General features: G+C 52.1%; 7 protein-coding genes across 7 annotated transcripts; 4 read left to right on the top strand and 3 right to left on the bottom strand.

The window, feature by feature from the left end:
* Positions 1–621: 621 nt before the first annotated feature.
* Positions 622–3062, top strand: BO88DRAFT_401332 (aspartate--tRNA ligase MSD1; the record flags this gene model as incomplete). Its single annotated transcript, XM_025705816.1, has 3 exons — positions 622–918; positions 1013–1722; positions 1773–3062. Coding segments are annotated over exons 1-3 (2026 nt in total), but the record flags the coding sequence as incomplete, so codon positions are not given.
* cox10 (protoheme IX farnesyltransferase) lies at positions 2993–4873 on the bottom strand (the record flags this gene model as incomplete). The annotated part of the gene is made up of 1 exon (XM_025703764.1): positions 2993–4873. The coding sequence occupies one exon, from the start codon at positions 4871–4873 to the stop codon at positions 3299–3301; it is 1575 nt and encodes a 524-aa protein (XP_025567528.1). The 3' UTR covers positions 2993–3298.
* A 240-nt stretch (positions 4874–5113) lies between these two features.
* Positions 5114–6140, top strand: BO88DRAFT_440893 (putative monosaccharide-P-dolichol utilization protein). The gene is made up of 2 exons (XM_025709833.1): positions 5114–5753; positions 5804–6140. The coding sequence occupies exons 1-2, from the start codon at positions 5127–5129 to the stop codon at positions 6077–6079; spliced, it is 903 nt and encodes a 300-aa protein (XP_025567527.1). The 5' UTR covers positions 5114–5126; the 3' UTR covers positions 6080–6140.
* Positions 6135–7128, bottom strand: med8 (RNA polymerase II mediator complex subunit MED8). The gene is made up of 2 exons (XM_025712294.1): positions 6923–7128; positions 6135–6848 (listed from the first exon to the last, which is right to left on the bottom strand). The coding sequence occupies exons 1-2, from the start codon at positions 7045–7047 to the stop codon at positions 6167–6169; spliced, it is 807 nt and encodes a 268-aa protein (XP_025567526.1). The 5' UTR covers positions 7048–7128; the 3' UTR covers positions 6135–6166.
* A 421-nt stretch (positions 7129–7549) lies between these two features.
* BO88DRAFT_357510 (uncharacterized protein) lies at positions 7550–8853 on the bottom strand (the record flags this gene model as incomplete). The annotated part of the gene is made up of 1 exon (XM_025703763.1): positions 7550–8853. One exon carries the CDS (start codon positions 8851–8853, stop codon positions 7717–7719), a length of 1137 nt encoding a protein of 378 aa, XP_025567525.1. The 3' UTR covers positions 7550–7716.
* Positions 8854–10742: 1889 nt separating this feature from the next.
* On the top strand, positions 10743–12479 carry BO88DRAFT_484618 (uncharacterized protein; the record flags this gene model as incomplete). The annotated part of the gene is made up of 2 exons (XM_025712293.1): positions 10743–11148; positions 11207–12479. 2 exons carry the CDS (start codon positions 10743–10745, stop codon positions 12253–12255), a joined length of 1455 nt encoding a protein of 484 aa, XP_025567524.1. The 3' UTR covers positions 12256–12479.
* A 333-nt stretch (positions 12480–12812) lies between these two features.
* On the top strand, positions 12813–14814 carry BO88DRAFT_432106 (glycoside hydrolase family 1 protein; the record flags this gene model as incomplete). The annotated part of the gene is made up of 1 exon (XM_025709337.1): positions 12813–14814. Exon 1 carries the CDS (start codon positions 13014–13016, stop codon positions 14811–14813), a length of 1800 nt encoding a protein of 599 aa, XP_025567523.1. The 5' UTR covers positions 12813–13013.
* Positions 14815–15728: the final 914 nt, after the last annotated feature.

The raw sequence follows: 15728 nt of genomic DNA, 5'->3' as shown, positions 1-15728 counted from the left end.
ATAGACATATAAGCTAGCTTGCAGATAACCAGCTACTATCACGCATATATTGTTATGAAGTCTTTCTGAATTGGTTGTTTCCTAACTAAAAAAACATGGCCTGGGACGATACAGTAGAGCCCAATCATAGGCGCCATCAGCACCAGTAAGGGTCGTAAAGCACCGCCGCTCCTCCAGGTATAACACCACCAAGTAATGTGTGAATCAGAGATGCCTTAATCGCGTCCGTTAAGTAACAAGGTTGGTGTGCCGAACGCCTATTTCATCCCACTCTCAACCAGAACCCATCAGCCCTTTAGCCCCGAAAGGAGAGCCAGAAGGGCTCCAGGAAGAGAGATGGGTTCATATAGAACACACTAGGCTTTCATCATCTGCAGTATGACGTTAGTAAAAGGGAAAATGGGAGCCAAAAGTCAAAGGTAGCACTCACTTTTACAAAACTTGGAAGGATGAAGAGAGAAGAAATGACGGCGCCGGAAATTTCGCTTTTAATTGGCAGTGTGGAGGGCGCTAGACCTGTCATAGAAGGCGGCGTACCATATTTTGCCCAGGATCTCCGCCCGGCGGTGCCTGGCAATTTCCCAATTGCCCGATTAGTTACTCGGCCATTTGAAGGCATCGTGCCATTGTATCCCCGCCCCGGGACAATTGGAAGATTTGTGACTGTCCTCTTCTGCGTCCTTTTTGATTTTCGGGCTGGTTTGCGCAGCAAGATGTATCTCGCCAGGGCGGTCCGATGCCCCCCTCACCTCCGCGCGACCTACGTGGAGATCTCCAACTACTTCCGCGGCAGGCAACTTGGTCGCCTTTCAGCATTGCAAGCTCACAGCACCCCCGTACGATCATTCCATGAATTCAGTGAAAAGCACCGCTCCAATGTAACCTCGTCGGAGTTTCTAGATAAGTTTAAGCAGTCGAGTTCGTTACCCTGCCGACCAATGCACACCCTCCAGCATTTCCAGCTCATACAAGCAAGTTGCAATCGGGAAATGCTAACATCCCTTCTTCAAAGTGGAATTCCCCCAAACGCCCTTGGACATCGACACTCTGTACTCTCATGATCACGAAGGTCAATCCGTACTCCTCCATGGCTACCTGGACAAGCGCGATGACATGGGGAAAGAGCTCTCGTTTGCCCGCTTCTACGATCACACAATGGGTCGTACCATACAGCTTCTCTCAAACTCACAAAGCAACACCCTGCCTCAGCTGAAGAAGATTAGTCGGGGTAGTCCAGTGGTTGTTCAAGGGACAGTTAAGCGGAGGGTTACAAAGACTGCCGAAGAGGAGCGCAACGATTACTTGGAGATTGCGCTTGAATCTATTCAACCATTAAACGAATTTCCCCGTGAGATTGTGCTCTTCGGAAAGAACATCGTTCACCCCCCTAAGCATCGCCACCTTCAACTGAGAAGCGATAAAGAGCTGCGCGATGCTCTCCGGTTCCGTGCGCAAGCGCGCAATGTCTGCCGGGAGACGCTGGAACAGCTGAAGCCAGCCTTTGTTGAGATAGAGACACCTTTGCTGTTCAAGTCGACCCCGGAGGGTGCTCGTGAGTTCATCGTGCCGACCAGGAAGAAGGGCAAGGCCTACGCTCTTCCTCAGAGTCCGCAGCAATACAAGCAGATTCTCATGGCTAGTGGAATCCCGAGATACTTCCAGTTCGCGCGCTGCTTCCGTGACGAAGACCTCCGCGCCGATAGACAGCCGGAGTTTACTCAGGTATGGTCCCAATGACTCCACACAAGTCACCTGCTGACTGTAAACCCTAGCTGGATCTGGAAATGGCATTCGCTGCTGGACACGATGTCATGGCCGTTGTTGAGGAACTTATCCGGGGCCTGTGGGGGAACATGATGCCTGAACCAGTCCCTTCAGGCCCCTTCCGTCGCATGACCTACCAGGAGGCAATGACTCGGTATGGTTCGGACAAGCCGGATACCCGACACGGAATGGAAATCCATCGTGTCGAGCACCTCCTGCCTGCCGACCTTGTGTCGAAGATCACTCCTCTGACCGATCCTATCGTTGAAGCATTCAAGATGGATACCGTCGAGCAGCTCCCGTCAGCAACTCGCGAATTTGTTTCACGTTTCTTCGACTCGACCGAGGGCGAGCCTTTCAACAAGAACCCCGATGGTGCACCAGGAATCTTCATCTACGACGAAGGACAACCCCTAAAGGGCCTGGGACCTCTCGGATTCGAAGCAGCCGAGAAGGTCCAAGAGATGCTTGATCTCAGTCATGGCGATCTGCTCATTCTTCAAGCTCGCCCACAGGCCCCCTTTGCAGGCGGCGCAACCCAACTTGGCAGCATCCGTCGCGCCATGGCCGCCGCCTCCATCGCCGAGGATCTCAGAGAAGCGCCCCCTGGCTTCGAATTCCTCTGGATAGTTGACTTCCCTCTTTTCAGCCCCACGGATGCCTCCGAACCCGGGCAAGGCGGTACTGCCGGCCTCTCCGCCACCCACCACCCCTTTACGGCCCCGAAGACCTCCTCGGACGTCGACCTACTTAGCAAGGACCCCACTAAAGCCCTCGCAGACCACTACGACCTCGTCGTCAATGGCGTCGAACTCGGCGGCGGCAGTCGCCGTATCCATTGCGCCTTGACCCAGAACTACATCTTCAAGGAAATCCTCAAGATGCCGAAGGAGCGCATCGACGAGTTTCAGCATCTTCTTAATGCCTTGTGGGCTGGATGTCCCCCGCATGCCGGGTTCGCGCTCGGGTTCGATCGGCTCATCACTGTCATGTTGGGCAAGGAGTCGGTTAGGGATGTCATTGCATTCCCGAAGATCGGAAAGAAGGGTGAGGATGCGATGGTGAAGGCGCCTGGTAAGATTAGTGAGGAGGTGGCGAGGTTGTATAATATCAAGTTGAAGTGATGTTGTGGTAATGTATCGGGTGTATATATGTATTTTATGGATTACTCTTGTATGATAGATAGATTAACGGTTCTTCACTCTGTATCTGTTATGTTTCTAGAATCCAGAGGTCTCAATTGGTGATCCCCCGGGCTGACATACAACAGCAAATGTGTCTTTCAGATGAAGACAGGGGTGATGTAAAATGATGAGGAGAAAAGCCGAGCATAAACATATGGAGTTCGGGAAAAAATAATAATTCAAAGTAGTTGTTGCTGTTATACAAAACGCCGACCAAACGGGAATCTAATACATCCATGAAATATATAAAAATCAATGGTGAGTGATAGGGAGTTCGCCATAGACTCCCTCATTTTCTATATTTTTTTTTCTTTCTCATTCATTTGATTTCGGTCGAAACAGAAAGGCGGTCATACCGCACGAGTCGCCACTGACTTGGAGCGCGAGGCAGCCATAGCAGCACCAGTACCTTCCTCTTCCTCGTCAACATACACATACTCATCCTCTAGCTCATCCGGCTGTCCGAAAATCTGACGCCATACACCATCCCAAAGGCCCTTCTTGGTGACGAGACCACCCACCAGCAGAACCGGAAGCTGCCAGATACTGGCCCAGAAGAGACCTCTTGCCGTTCCGTTGGCACCCTGGTGCTTCCAGAAATGGTACGCCTCCTTCACCAACCACGCATTGGCGACCGAACTGCTAACCAAGAATCCGTGGCCGACGACTCCAACCCACCAGAGGCCAATGGAGATAGGGAACATGAGGACGGAATAGCGCAGCGCAACGCGGGCATTCATGGCGGGGTTCTTCCAGCAGAGCATCTTGTAGCCGGCCCGCTTGTACTCCTCGCGGATGGTATGAGACAAGGCGTTGAAGTGGGGGAATTGCCAGGCAAACAGGATACCGCCCAGCAGCCAACCACCAATGCTGTCTTGGCTGAAGAGCATGTCGCGCCAGGTATCGTGGCCCGTGGTAGCGGTTTGGCCGGCAGCAGCGACCCAGCCCATCAATGGAGGAATACCGCCTACAATGGCGCCGACCCATGTGTTGATGACGTGAATACGCTTGAGCGGTGTGTATATGAAGCCGTATAGGATGATGTTGCTCGCTGAGAGGGCCGCGACGGTGGGGTTGGTGCCGAAGTAGAGCATGCCTACACCGGTGAGGGCTGTCGCGAGAGCGAAGAGTGCGGCAGCACGGCGAGAAAGGAGGCCGCGAACGAGAGGCCGGTTGCGGGTGCGCGACATGAGAGCATCGTACTTCGGCTCCAGAAACATGTTGATGGTGTTGGCGCTGCAGCTAGAGAGGAAGGTGCCCGCCGTCAGGTAGAGGAAGGTTAGGGTTGAGGTGGAGAGGGTCGGTAACGGGGTCATGGACGGGTCAAGCGTGAGGAGAGACGAGATCGGATACAGGCCATAGGCGGAGGTTGTGCTCAGCACGATGAGGACGGAGAGACGAGGCTTGCAGAGGGCGAGGAAAGCCGCCATCTTACGGCGGAGGGAAGAGGTGGGCTGAGAGGAAGAGAATGCTGATAGCTGTGCGGAGGCATCGGGGGGAATGACATGTTCAGGATCGGCGGTTTGGGCATTCGCTTCTTCCTTTAAACGCTTCCTCCGGCGATGAGGGAGCTCTGGTTGTGTGGATTCGGGGGCAGACGTAGAGGCATTGACGCGGTGGTCTGATGGGAGAGTGGAGGATGTCGCGCTGGAAACATTGCTACCGGAAAGCGAAGAGACAATGTCATTCTTGCTCGGAGTGCCGTCTTCTGCGCGATTGCCCGAAAAATAAGTCTTATTCAGAGCCGACTGGGCCGAATGGCCGTCTGCAATGCCCGAGTGGGATCGAAAGGACGAGGTGAAGGTGCGGAGAGCGGCGGGGAAGGTTCGAGGTGTCCGATTTCGATGTAGAAGACATTGAGAGCATATCCTGCTAGGATCGCCTGGCGACCCTATCCTCCGCAACGAGGAGCGAAGGAGACTCATGGCGGAGTCCTGCTGTGGTTCTGGTCGACCAAGAATCCGTATCCAAGCAGCGGAAGTTGAAGCTCAAGCCGCAAGACGAAGAAAAACTGCGGTGGGCGGGAGCGACCAACCACGCAATTCCGGAGATGCGTTGGTTCTTTGTTGGTCTTTTTTTGTTGTCCTTGCGTCGTCCGCTTCTTATCTACTCAACCACCTCCCCGCTGACCTCGCCGGACCTCTTGCTTCAATCCCACGGTCCCTATCTCCAGTCAACATGGACGCGATCCAGAAAACCATCGTCGATCCCCTCCAACCTCTCCTCCGCCCCGTCGTTTCGGCCCTCCCCGAACCGGTTCACGATGCGATCATTTCGCTGATCGGCTCCTCCTGCCACAACAGCCTCGTGGTCGATCTTGACGTGAGCAAGGATCCCGCCTGCACCTCCCTTGCAATTTCGAAGGCTCTCGGTATTGCCATCGTCGGAGCTAGCGGCATCGTCAAGGTGCCCCAGATCCTCAAGCTCATCAGCTCCCGCTCATCTGCCGGTGTTTCTTTCGTTTCGTACGCCCTCGAGACCGCCAGTCTTCTGATTACGCTTTCGTACAGCGTGCGCAACCAGTTCCCCTTCAGCACCTTTGGCGAGACGGCTTTGATTGCGGTACAAGATGTGGTAGTGGGTGTGCTGGTGTTGACATTTGCGGGCCGGTCTGCCGCTGCGGCGGCGTTCATTGCCGTCGTGGCAGCCAGCGTGTATGCACTGCTCTTTGATCAGACTTTGGTGGATGCGCAGACAATGTCGATGTTGCAGGCCGGAGCTGGAGCTCTGGGTGTGGCGAGCAAGGCGCCTCAAATCTATACCATCTGGCGTGAAGGTGGCACTGGCCAGCTGAGTGCTTTTGCGGTAGGTGCACCTTATCACTTGTCGCTAATCGTTTACTAACGCATGGTCAGGTCTTCAACTACCTCGCCGGTTCCCTCTCTCGCATCTTCACCACCCTCCAGGAGGTCGACGACAAGCTGATTCTGTACGGCTTCATCGCCGGGTTCACTCTCAACCTCATCCTGGCCGGCCAGATGCTGTACTATTGGAACAGCCCGGCTAAGTCCCAGAAGAAGGAGAAGCCCGTTGCAGCACCTACTCCTGTGAAGGCGCCAGTCACCGCTACCAGCTCGGGTGTGTCGCCCAAGCCTTCAGGCAAGACGCCCACTACTCGACGCCGGGGCTAGTCACCTTTTTGGTTACCTTGCACCAATTCTCTTATAGAAATCTTTAATCATTTTTCCCCTGCTACGAGCATTGCAACGTATTAGACATCACCGCTGTCCCGGCACAGCCCCCGTAGTCATAAACCTCAAAATCTCATCCAATGGCACCACCGGCGCAACCACCTTAGCCCCCGCACCAGCATTAGCCCCAGACCCAGTATTCGCAGCAGCAATATCAAACTCCAACCCAGTTCCAGCCCCAGACCTCCTCCTCACCCCAACGACCTCCATCTCATCCGCCTCGCCCTCACCCTCTTCACTATCACTCTCATCCTCATCGTCATCCTCCAACACTCTGCTCAACCCCGTAACCACCTTCTCAATCCCCATCTCCCGCTCCTCCAACGTATAGTTCCCACCCCAATTCCTCTTCCTGGCCTCCTCATTCGCCGCGACAGGCGCCCAATCCCACAATTCAGCAATCGCATCATCACTCAGCAACCCCTGTCCACTGTTGGTCTGGTATTGTCCCAGAGCTCCAGCCCCAGTATCAGAAGAAGTAGTCGGCGCCCCGGCGCGACGGCCACGCGCTACCCAGTCCTCAACGCGGGGGTCTAGTTTCGTGCGCAGAACTTGCTCCAGAGCGACATTGTTTGCGGGGACGCGCGATGGGTAGGATGCGTCGGGGTAGGCGACGATGTTGGATAGGAGGTCGCGATTATCGGAGAGATGGTCGGAGATGGTGAGGAGGTTGTTGGAAATGATGGTTGCTTGGGATTGCAGGGATGTCCTGTTCATAGCATTGTATTAGTGGACTTGATCTAGCCGGGTTGTATAGAGGCAGCATCGGGGTGGAGTGTATACCATGAGGGGAGAGGATCGCTTTGATTGAGACTGGTTATGAGGGAGGCAAGGGAATGGGTGAGTTGGATGAGTCGTTGGCGGGATTGTTCGAGGGTTTTGATTTGGTCTGGATTGAGAGAGGTCATTTTTTCGTGTGTGAGAAGGGAAGAGGTCGATTGGTGAGGTGTGGTGGTGATATTGAGGGTTAAATTGATTGGAGATGGAAGATCGGCGACAAACAATCAAGCAGGTGGGCATTGAGCTACCTGATTGGAATGGCGGAGTTGTCCGCGGAGTATGTTGATGCCTGAGGTGTCAGGAGTTTTGGTGTGTTTACTCGATCTATGGTTCTACATTGGAACCTTGAATGTTCAGGTTCCTCGCCAGACAGGACCCCCCAACAGCTCGAATTACCACCTGTTTAATTTCTTTTCAAATATTCAATTTGGTGATCAAGATGGATTCTGATTAGGCGTTTCAATATTTTCGATCTACGTTGATGATGTCACGCTTAAACAGGATAGGTATATACATTAGGTGGAATCATCTCCAGCCTCGTTACTTGCCAACTCTCTCGGACCTATCTTCTCTCCTTCCTGGTATTATATAATTTGAGATGAAAGGCATACGAAATTTCAGTGCCATGAACAGCCCCTTCACTACGCAATCTCCGTTCATCGATTATATACATATCTGACGCTACCATGTTCCTGTCTACAACTGCCCATTTTGACTAATCCTTCACCTTCTACCGTAACTCGAATCTCCAATGAGTCATTCCCATAGAATGGTACGCCTTCAATGGACCACCGACCTCAACAATTCTGACCGCCAGTCAAAGGCATTCCTTGCGGCTCAAAGTCTTGAAGTCCAGAATCCACACTGTTATCCGGGAAAATCCCAATAGAAGCAAACCCGAAAGTGGCATGGTTGGCTTGGTCATACATCTGGACGGACAGCACATTGCCCTCATTCCACTTTGTACCTGCAAAACACTCAACCTGGCTTTCGATTTGGCCAAAGGCGTCGGCTCCATTGAAAGTGATATCGCCCGGGTCAGCGCTAGAGGCATCGGAATCAAATCGACCCTCCATCAAATGCTCGTCAAGCCGTTCATGCTTGTAAAACTCGTCGCGTTTCTCCTGGGTTGCGTGATGGGTGGGATGACCCGCGTACGAGATGGTAAAATGCACACCACCTTCGCCGGTATCACGAGAGGTGAGCTCCATTGGGCCATATTTGTGGTGGTTAAATCGGAACATTGGCGCAAAGGGATGGACACTGGAGTCACGGCGGGCCAGCTTATGCGAATCGGGTGCATACCCAACAAAGTCTACCTCGTCCGTCGACAGGCTGCGTAGAGCATTATGAACGAAGTGGTTGTGGGCCTTTTGAGAAGTCATATTTCTCGCGGGCAGGCTGTCCAGATCCCGCGAAAAGGTTTGCAGGTCAATCTGTTCGAGACCAGACTGCAGCCAGGCGTTTGCGGCAACCCCCAAGTATCCTTTCGACTCAGCGAACTTCTTGGCTGCGGATACCTCACCACCCACACCAATGATGGTGCTGAGGAGTCCAGTGATGCAGTAGAAGATATTGTCGGCTTGACCCTCGTTTTGAACGCAGGTATTGATGGTGCTTGCCAGGCCAGCCCCGGTAAGAACGAGGTTGAAGGCATGCCATGCTAGACCGATGGCCCAAGGAGCCACCACGAGAGTAACGTCGTCCGTCGTTCTCACATCGGCGCCGGTGGCCACTGCCAATTCATGGATGTGCTCCGCCGTGCCATTGTGGTTCAGATAGAGACCCTTCCAGCTTTCCCGTGGGCCGGGGTCAAGGACACTCCAGTTGAAGCTCTCTGGAGTCCACTTATCCACAACAGCAACTGCGCAAGTTGCAAGGCCAAGGACAGCTAGGGGAGACAGAGGGGTCCCAAAAAGTCTGATTCGAACCATTCTGCCAAGGTTTATCGAGACTGCGATACACGAAGAGAAGTATGATTATTGCTTGTTGTTCTGATGCTTTCGGAAATTCCCTCGAGGAGGAGGCCCAATTTATGTCTTGAGCCTGGAATCGACTGCAACTCAATCTATCCCTCATAGCGCAGATTCCCATGTATCCATGCTCAGATGAACGCAGAAATGAGTCCTGCTCATGCAGCTTCGCAGCCCTCACGATGACCAACATGGGCTTTGCACAGATCACCAAATTTCTGATGTAACGCTTTGGGAAATAGTGCTTCCTTCGACAAGGAGAACTTTGGCCAGACGCCCTGTGACGAGAGCTCAGCAGCCAATGGTACCTTGAAGGTCTGCAATAGTCAATCCCAAGTGCCTTTGCAGTTCGGCAAGAGCATGCTAACCTGCCCTATCACGAACATTGCAGCAGTCCAGGTTACTTGGCATAGTTATTACTCCACATCAGCGACAGTTTTCAACCTGATATGATCCTTGCGAAGTAAGATTCGATTTGAGACATGGCCATACAGATGACAATCAGATTGTTGGGACGGGGCCATTGAGGCTAGAAGGAATGTCGAAAGTCTTCAATGTTCATTCCAACGAATGACGAAGACCGTCTTACTAGCGAAACCCGAATACTTACGGATAGATGGGCTGGATCATCCGTATTCGGATCGACGGCCAAGGCTCGTCTGAGGAGACCAAGGAACAAGTGTAGGAGTGGTGCATGTGTTGTCGATTGGTCAATTTGATATGCTGATGTATCTTGATCAGTCTTGACGAACCAGTGGATCCTTGTAAGCAGGACCTCCACCGAAGGATTGTATTAGAAATGCAGGGTCCTGGCAGTCGGAAGAGGGCATCCGCAATCCTCATGTCGGTATACCTTCTTTTACTGGCAATTACCTTGTTTGGCATAACACCTTGTGGGCTACACTCGGAGAGTGATGGTGTCCAGTCTAGATCATTTTTTGCTGCAGTCGCTGGCGTACATGCACGGAAACATGGGTCTCGAAGTGACAGCCTACAGATAAGATACAACACCAATGCGCACCAATGCCACAGCAATGTCCAAGAAATTCTCTTAATGTCATAAACTGGGAAAATAACTTGCCTTGCGTCGTTGCTTTCTCACCATGTGTTGATGGAGCTATGCTTCTGAAGGTATGCGCAAATTGACTGTTCCAATGCACGCTCCTCAGGTCCACTCTGCCCATATGATGAATCCTCAGGTGGGCCACAGGGCGTCAGCAATCAGATGGCCATGGTGCGGTTGTCGAAGTCTGTCAGTTTCACATGAGTTATTTTTCGGTTCTTACTACATCTTCTTAGCCGAGCAGCTAAGCCCTACCGACACAGTAAGACGATTCGCATGGGCGGCCGAGCCACTAAAACAAGTTTTGTGTAAGCAATGGACTCCACAGGATTTGGGGCTGTTTGATGGACTTCATTAGTGCTGAATCATACCACGAGAGGGCCGCGAAGTTGGAACTTCCTTATCCAGCTGAACCGAGCAGCTATGCGCAATGACACATTCCACCGCAGTGTCATTAGGTCAGAATGTGACCGGAACGCACTGATTGAACTAACGTTCATAGCTGAGATCAACAAACGAAAGAGGCAGCCATGGGCAACATTCACCATTCATGGTCTTTCTTGGGACAGCCTTATGAGGGGTCTGAGTCAGATATGGAGAGGATGTCATCATAGTACTTCAGTAAGCGCCCAGGGATCAGCTACGCGAACCGTGATAGGCGGATACTCATTGTGCCAGGGTCTCACTACTAATATCCTCGGCCTTGGTAGCGGAGCCTTGTGTCTCGAAGTCCAGTGACACCGTTCATATCCTACTCTCCTAATTCCTGGCCATAACGCAAGACACCATGGTTGTTAATCCGGAGAAGACCGCGGCTGGAGAGGCCTCCGAGGCCACACCTTTGCTACAAACGGCGGCACCGATAGTGTCTCCGCAGGCGTGTTATCAACATCAAATACTGCTCCGGTGTTTTTTGAACCTGAAAAACACAGTAACTAAAGCGACGGGTCTATTCAAGACAGAGTATAACTACGAAATCAAGTCCGAAGTGGACCCGATAGCTCGACAATCCATGGTGGAGGAGCGCCGATGGTCAATCTATATCTCACGGGCCGTCTATCGGTTTTCTGTTTGGTGGGCTCAGTTACCAGCAGATTCGGAGGTGTCATCCCGTGAAGCAAGTATAGTATCAGAGAAGCCGTGTGCACGCCACAGCGGATGGGCATGGACAGGGGACGAGTTACCTCCGTTAGGTAGGCACTTGCAAACTCATCATCGGAGAATGATGACTGACCGATTTGGACGGAATAGATGTTCTAATGGTATTCCATGCATTGACACTGCATCATAGATCCTTCGGAGAGGACTGCTTCCGACATAAAAAGATGGCACTATGGAACGAAGGGTTCCCCCTCCAGCTAGTCTCGCAATGTATCGATCCGGGTAGCCTCACATATTCATGTCCCGAGCCCTGCAAGCTGCGCTTTGAAAGCATGACAAAGCTGGCTTGGAACAATCTTGATGACGCCGAGGGTGTGCCTATCGAATGCCCGCGATGTCAGAACCGAACCGTTGTGCCGTGGTCGACGCGGCGCAGAAAAGGCCTCGCAGAGGAATTGTTGCAATACTGCCAATCGTGCAAATATGGTCTCGGAAACCACGTTCTTGTTGTCCGGAAGCTCCGTCAAGATTTACTTCTACTGCTGCGCAGAGATCTTCCATTGCCAGGGACCTGCTGGAGCGTGGAGGAAAAGCACGGCACTTTGACTCCTAAGAAGGCACCAAATGAGTTCGTCAAACGATACCTCATGAGCATGCTTCTCGAAGAGACGCGCCCAACGAATCTTTTCCCAAATATAAGCCAAACCATCGAATCCCTTGGCCGAACAGTGGTGAAGCCAGCTCTACCTATGATTCATGATATCTTTGAGCACTATCAATATGTGGAGAATTCTTCCTGTAATCTGCGTGCTGCTGTCACGAGGGTGTTGGAGTCGGCATCGGCAATGCAGGATACAAATCTGTCCGAAACTGATTTCGACACACCACACATGGTGACTCAGTACATTGCGTTCCTGCGAGGGCAAGGCAAGGGATTCTTATCGTGGGATCCTGATCTGTCCGAGATAGATTTGACGGATCCTACTATGTGGGTCTGGAGCACGCATTTGCTGACGCCACGTTCATACTCGGAATTCTTCCGGCGCGTGGGCAATGGTCTGCCCGTAGATTGGCAGCCGCCTCATTCTCCGAAATGCAGTTTGTGCCGTACGCTGCGTCCTCCTTCATTTGCCCGTCGGTTCTTCCAGGGACTCGTTTCCTTGTCAGCGTGGAAGGAGTTCATGGAGGCTGCCGCGTAGGATAATTTATGCGATCTCGCTTCTCCCGGGCAGTGGAAAGACGATTAACTTGATCCCTGTCAGCGAGGCAAGAGATACCAGAAGATGCTATCATAAATGGTATGAGGTCAACGTCAATGCATCTTGTAAAGGAATACTGAAGATGATAGCCCAACAAGTTGGTCGGTACGCCCAAACACATATTCGAATTATTCCCAGTAATTCATCAGTAGACTAATCGTCCCTATAGCGAAAGTCATAATCTAGGTTTATGGCGTGATATACGTGAGTATTCCAGGCAAGGCCACATGGTCTCCTTGTTCTTCAATCTCATTACCCCGACTTCAACCCCGCATATGCCGTCCCAATCGACACAGACCTCCGAATCCTCCAATAATCGCTTCTCGCCTGATATTGCCCATGAGGCCTGTGCCGATGCAGTACCCCACACTCTACCTTTGCAACAACCCCAGATCTCATGGTTTGACGTCAGGGATTGTGGGGGATCGTCCTCCACCCCGGCTCCTCATCCCGTATCCATTGCCGCAACATATTTTCCGCAGAACGTGATGTTACTATTGGGAACAGACAGCGCATGGACATTGGATATAGCCAGATAGTACCATTCAAAAGCTTGTGAGAAGCAGTTTACCCGAAGAACTGCCGTTGTTCAGTTCCGGCAGAAATGGCGACGGAAGTAGTATTTAAAGCGCAGAGGCATACTGCTATGACGCAGAAAGGTCACTGGGGTCAGGCATCGAGAGCTTTCTTCGTTGAAAATGACTGATCTTCTCACCTTGCTGGTGCTTTTTGGTGCAGCTGGCAGCAGCCAGCTCGCCTGTGCATCGCCTGTGACGCAGAAAACCGAGGCGACAAGAGCAACCTCATACTCCTACAGTTCCTTTACCTATACGCAGGTCACTTCAACTCGCTATGCTACTTCACTGAGTTCCCCGCTGTCGTTTCCTACGCCTTTTGCTCCGGCATTTAGTGAAGCGTCAACCCTGCTTCCTGACAACGTGACCTATACCACATATTCTTTGCAGTCGAGTCAAACTCCCTCTGCAGACGGACAGTACGGCCAGAGTGCGTATGCTGCATTGTGGGCTAACCTGTCGTATACGTCGGCGCCCCCAATCACAACTACCGTCTCCCCTACACCGGTTCCCTCCAGCGAGCTGGTGTACCCTCCTACTCTATACAACAGAGTCGACTATGCAGATCTGAAGCTCCCATCGGACTTCATCTGGGGCGTCGCAGCCAGCGCATGGCAGATCGAAGGAGGCCTGAAACTTGAAGGCCGCGGCCCGTCTATTCTAGACACCATTGGTGCTATTCAGAGTGACGACAACTCGTCAGATGCCAACATAGCCGACCTAGGCTACTACATGTACAAACAGGACATCGCCAGACTAGCTGCTATCGGCATCCCTTACCTCTCATTCAGCATCTCCTGGCCACGAATCGTCCCCTTCGGCGTCGCCGGCTCTCCCATCAACACCGAGGGACTCCAGCACTACGACGACGTGATCAACACCTGTCACGAATACGGCATCACCCCCATCGTAACCCTAAACCACTTCGACTTCCCAACAGCCCAAGCTAGCGACTACTCCACCCTCACAGACAACTTCCTCTACTACGCGAAGCAAGTCATGACCCGGTACGCAGACCGGGTTCCCTACTGGGTGACCTTCAACGAGCCCAACATCGGCATTGGCAATGCCTTCAGCTCCTACAACGACCTTACCCACGTCCTAACCGCCCACGCAGCCGTATACCACTGGTACAAAGAAGAACTGCAAGGCACCGGCCAAATCACCATGAAATTCGCCAACAACCTCGCCGTTCCCCAGGACCCCTCCAACAGCAGCCATGTCGACGCCGCCCTCCGATACCAAGACTTCATCCTGGGTATCATGGCCAACCCGTTATTCTTAGGGGAACAATACCCTTCATCCGTCCTCAACACGCCCAACCTGAACCTAACACCACTGACCGACTCCCAACTCTCCACCATCAACAACACCATCGACTTCTGGGCCTTCGACCCCTACGTCGCGCAATTCGCCCTCCCGCCTCCAGAAGGGATCTCCGCCTGCGCAGCCAACTCATCCAGCTCTTCATGGCCCGAATGCGCTACCCTAACCATGATCCAATCCGACGGATGGCTCATGGGTGATATGTCAAACGCTTACTCCTCCATCGCACCACAATACGTCCGCCAACAACTCGGGTACGTCTGGAACACATTCAAACCATCGGGAATAGTCATCTCAGAATTCGGCTTCAACCCATTCGACGACTCACTAAAGGAGGCCGACGCGCAGAGGTATGATCTCGAGCGTACGCTGTATTACCAGGACTTCCTAGAGGAGATGCTAAAAGCGATTCACGAAGATGGAGTGAATGTGATTGGGACGTTGGCGTGGAGTTACCTGGATAATAACGAGTTTGGAAGTTATGCGAACCAGTATGGGATGCAGAGTGTGAATCGTACAGATGGGACGTGGGAGAGGAGGTATAAGAGGAGTATTTTTGATTATGTGGATTTTTTTCATGAGCATGTGAGCAGATAGCTTTCTTCCACATCTCAATATGTTAAAGGTTAGGTAGGTGGACAATGCATGTTAAGTATAGGGGACAGGGTTACCTCTATCTACAGAACCATGTAGCTGCCATGTTCACTACTACATTTCTACACTAATGATAGTACCATGCACATGCACCCCTACCTTAGAAGAATCAAGTAGTCCTATTAAAACACCGTTCCACCCCGACAAAAAATACTAAGAACATGTATATACTCATTTCATCTAATCTACAACCGCCAAATACAGATCCCTAATACCACCACCACCCCTCCCCTCTCCTCCTTCTTGTATATAAGTATCACCATCCCTCAAACATCCACCTCCTACAGAGTAAAAATAGCTGCCTAACCACCCCATCACCATCGCCATCACCATCACCATCACCATCACAGCCTAAGTAAAGCGCCCCCTGTCCCCCCCCCTCCCTCCCTCCCAACCAATAACAACACCAACCCAATCCCGAACCCCCATCAATCACATCTTGGCAAACAGCTCCCCTAGCTTGGCACGTCACAGCACCAACCAATAATCCTTCACAGATCCATGATATCTTCATCCCGTGTGTGTTTATTTTTGGTACATATCTGTTTGAAACTTCTTCATTCTTTATTCTTTCTCGGCGGGAGGAGTGGATTTGTGGGAGGTAGTCAGTCTAGCTTTATCCTAGTGGATGGGCCCTGCAGGATGGATGCCGAGGGCGGTTATTCCTTTTGTGTCTTTTTTTTGTAACTTTGTCTTTATTTAGGTTGGTAGGGAGGGGGAAGGGGGGTGAGTGTGTGGAACGGGATGGAGATGGAGGGAGGGGGTATAAAGTATGGGGGCAGGTCTTCAGGTTTGTGATTCCTTCTTTTCCCTTCTACTTCTCGGAGATATAGACGGTTCTGCTCCCTTGGGTGGTGT

This window comes from Aspergillus vadensis (assembly GCF_003184925.1).
Source record: "Aspergillus vadensis CBS 113365 unplaced genomic scaffold BO88scaffold_2, whole genome shotgun sequence".
Classification (NCBI taxonomy): domain Eukaryota; kingdom Fungi; phylum Ascomycota; class Eurotiomycetes; order Eurotiales; family Aspergillaceae; genus Aspergillus; species Aspergillus vadensis.
This window is presented reverse-complemented; position numbering and strand designations above follow the sequence as displayed.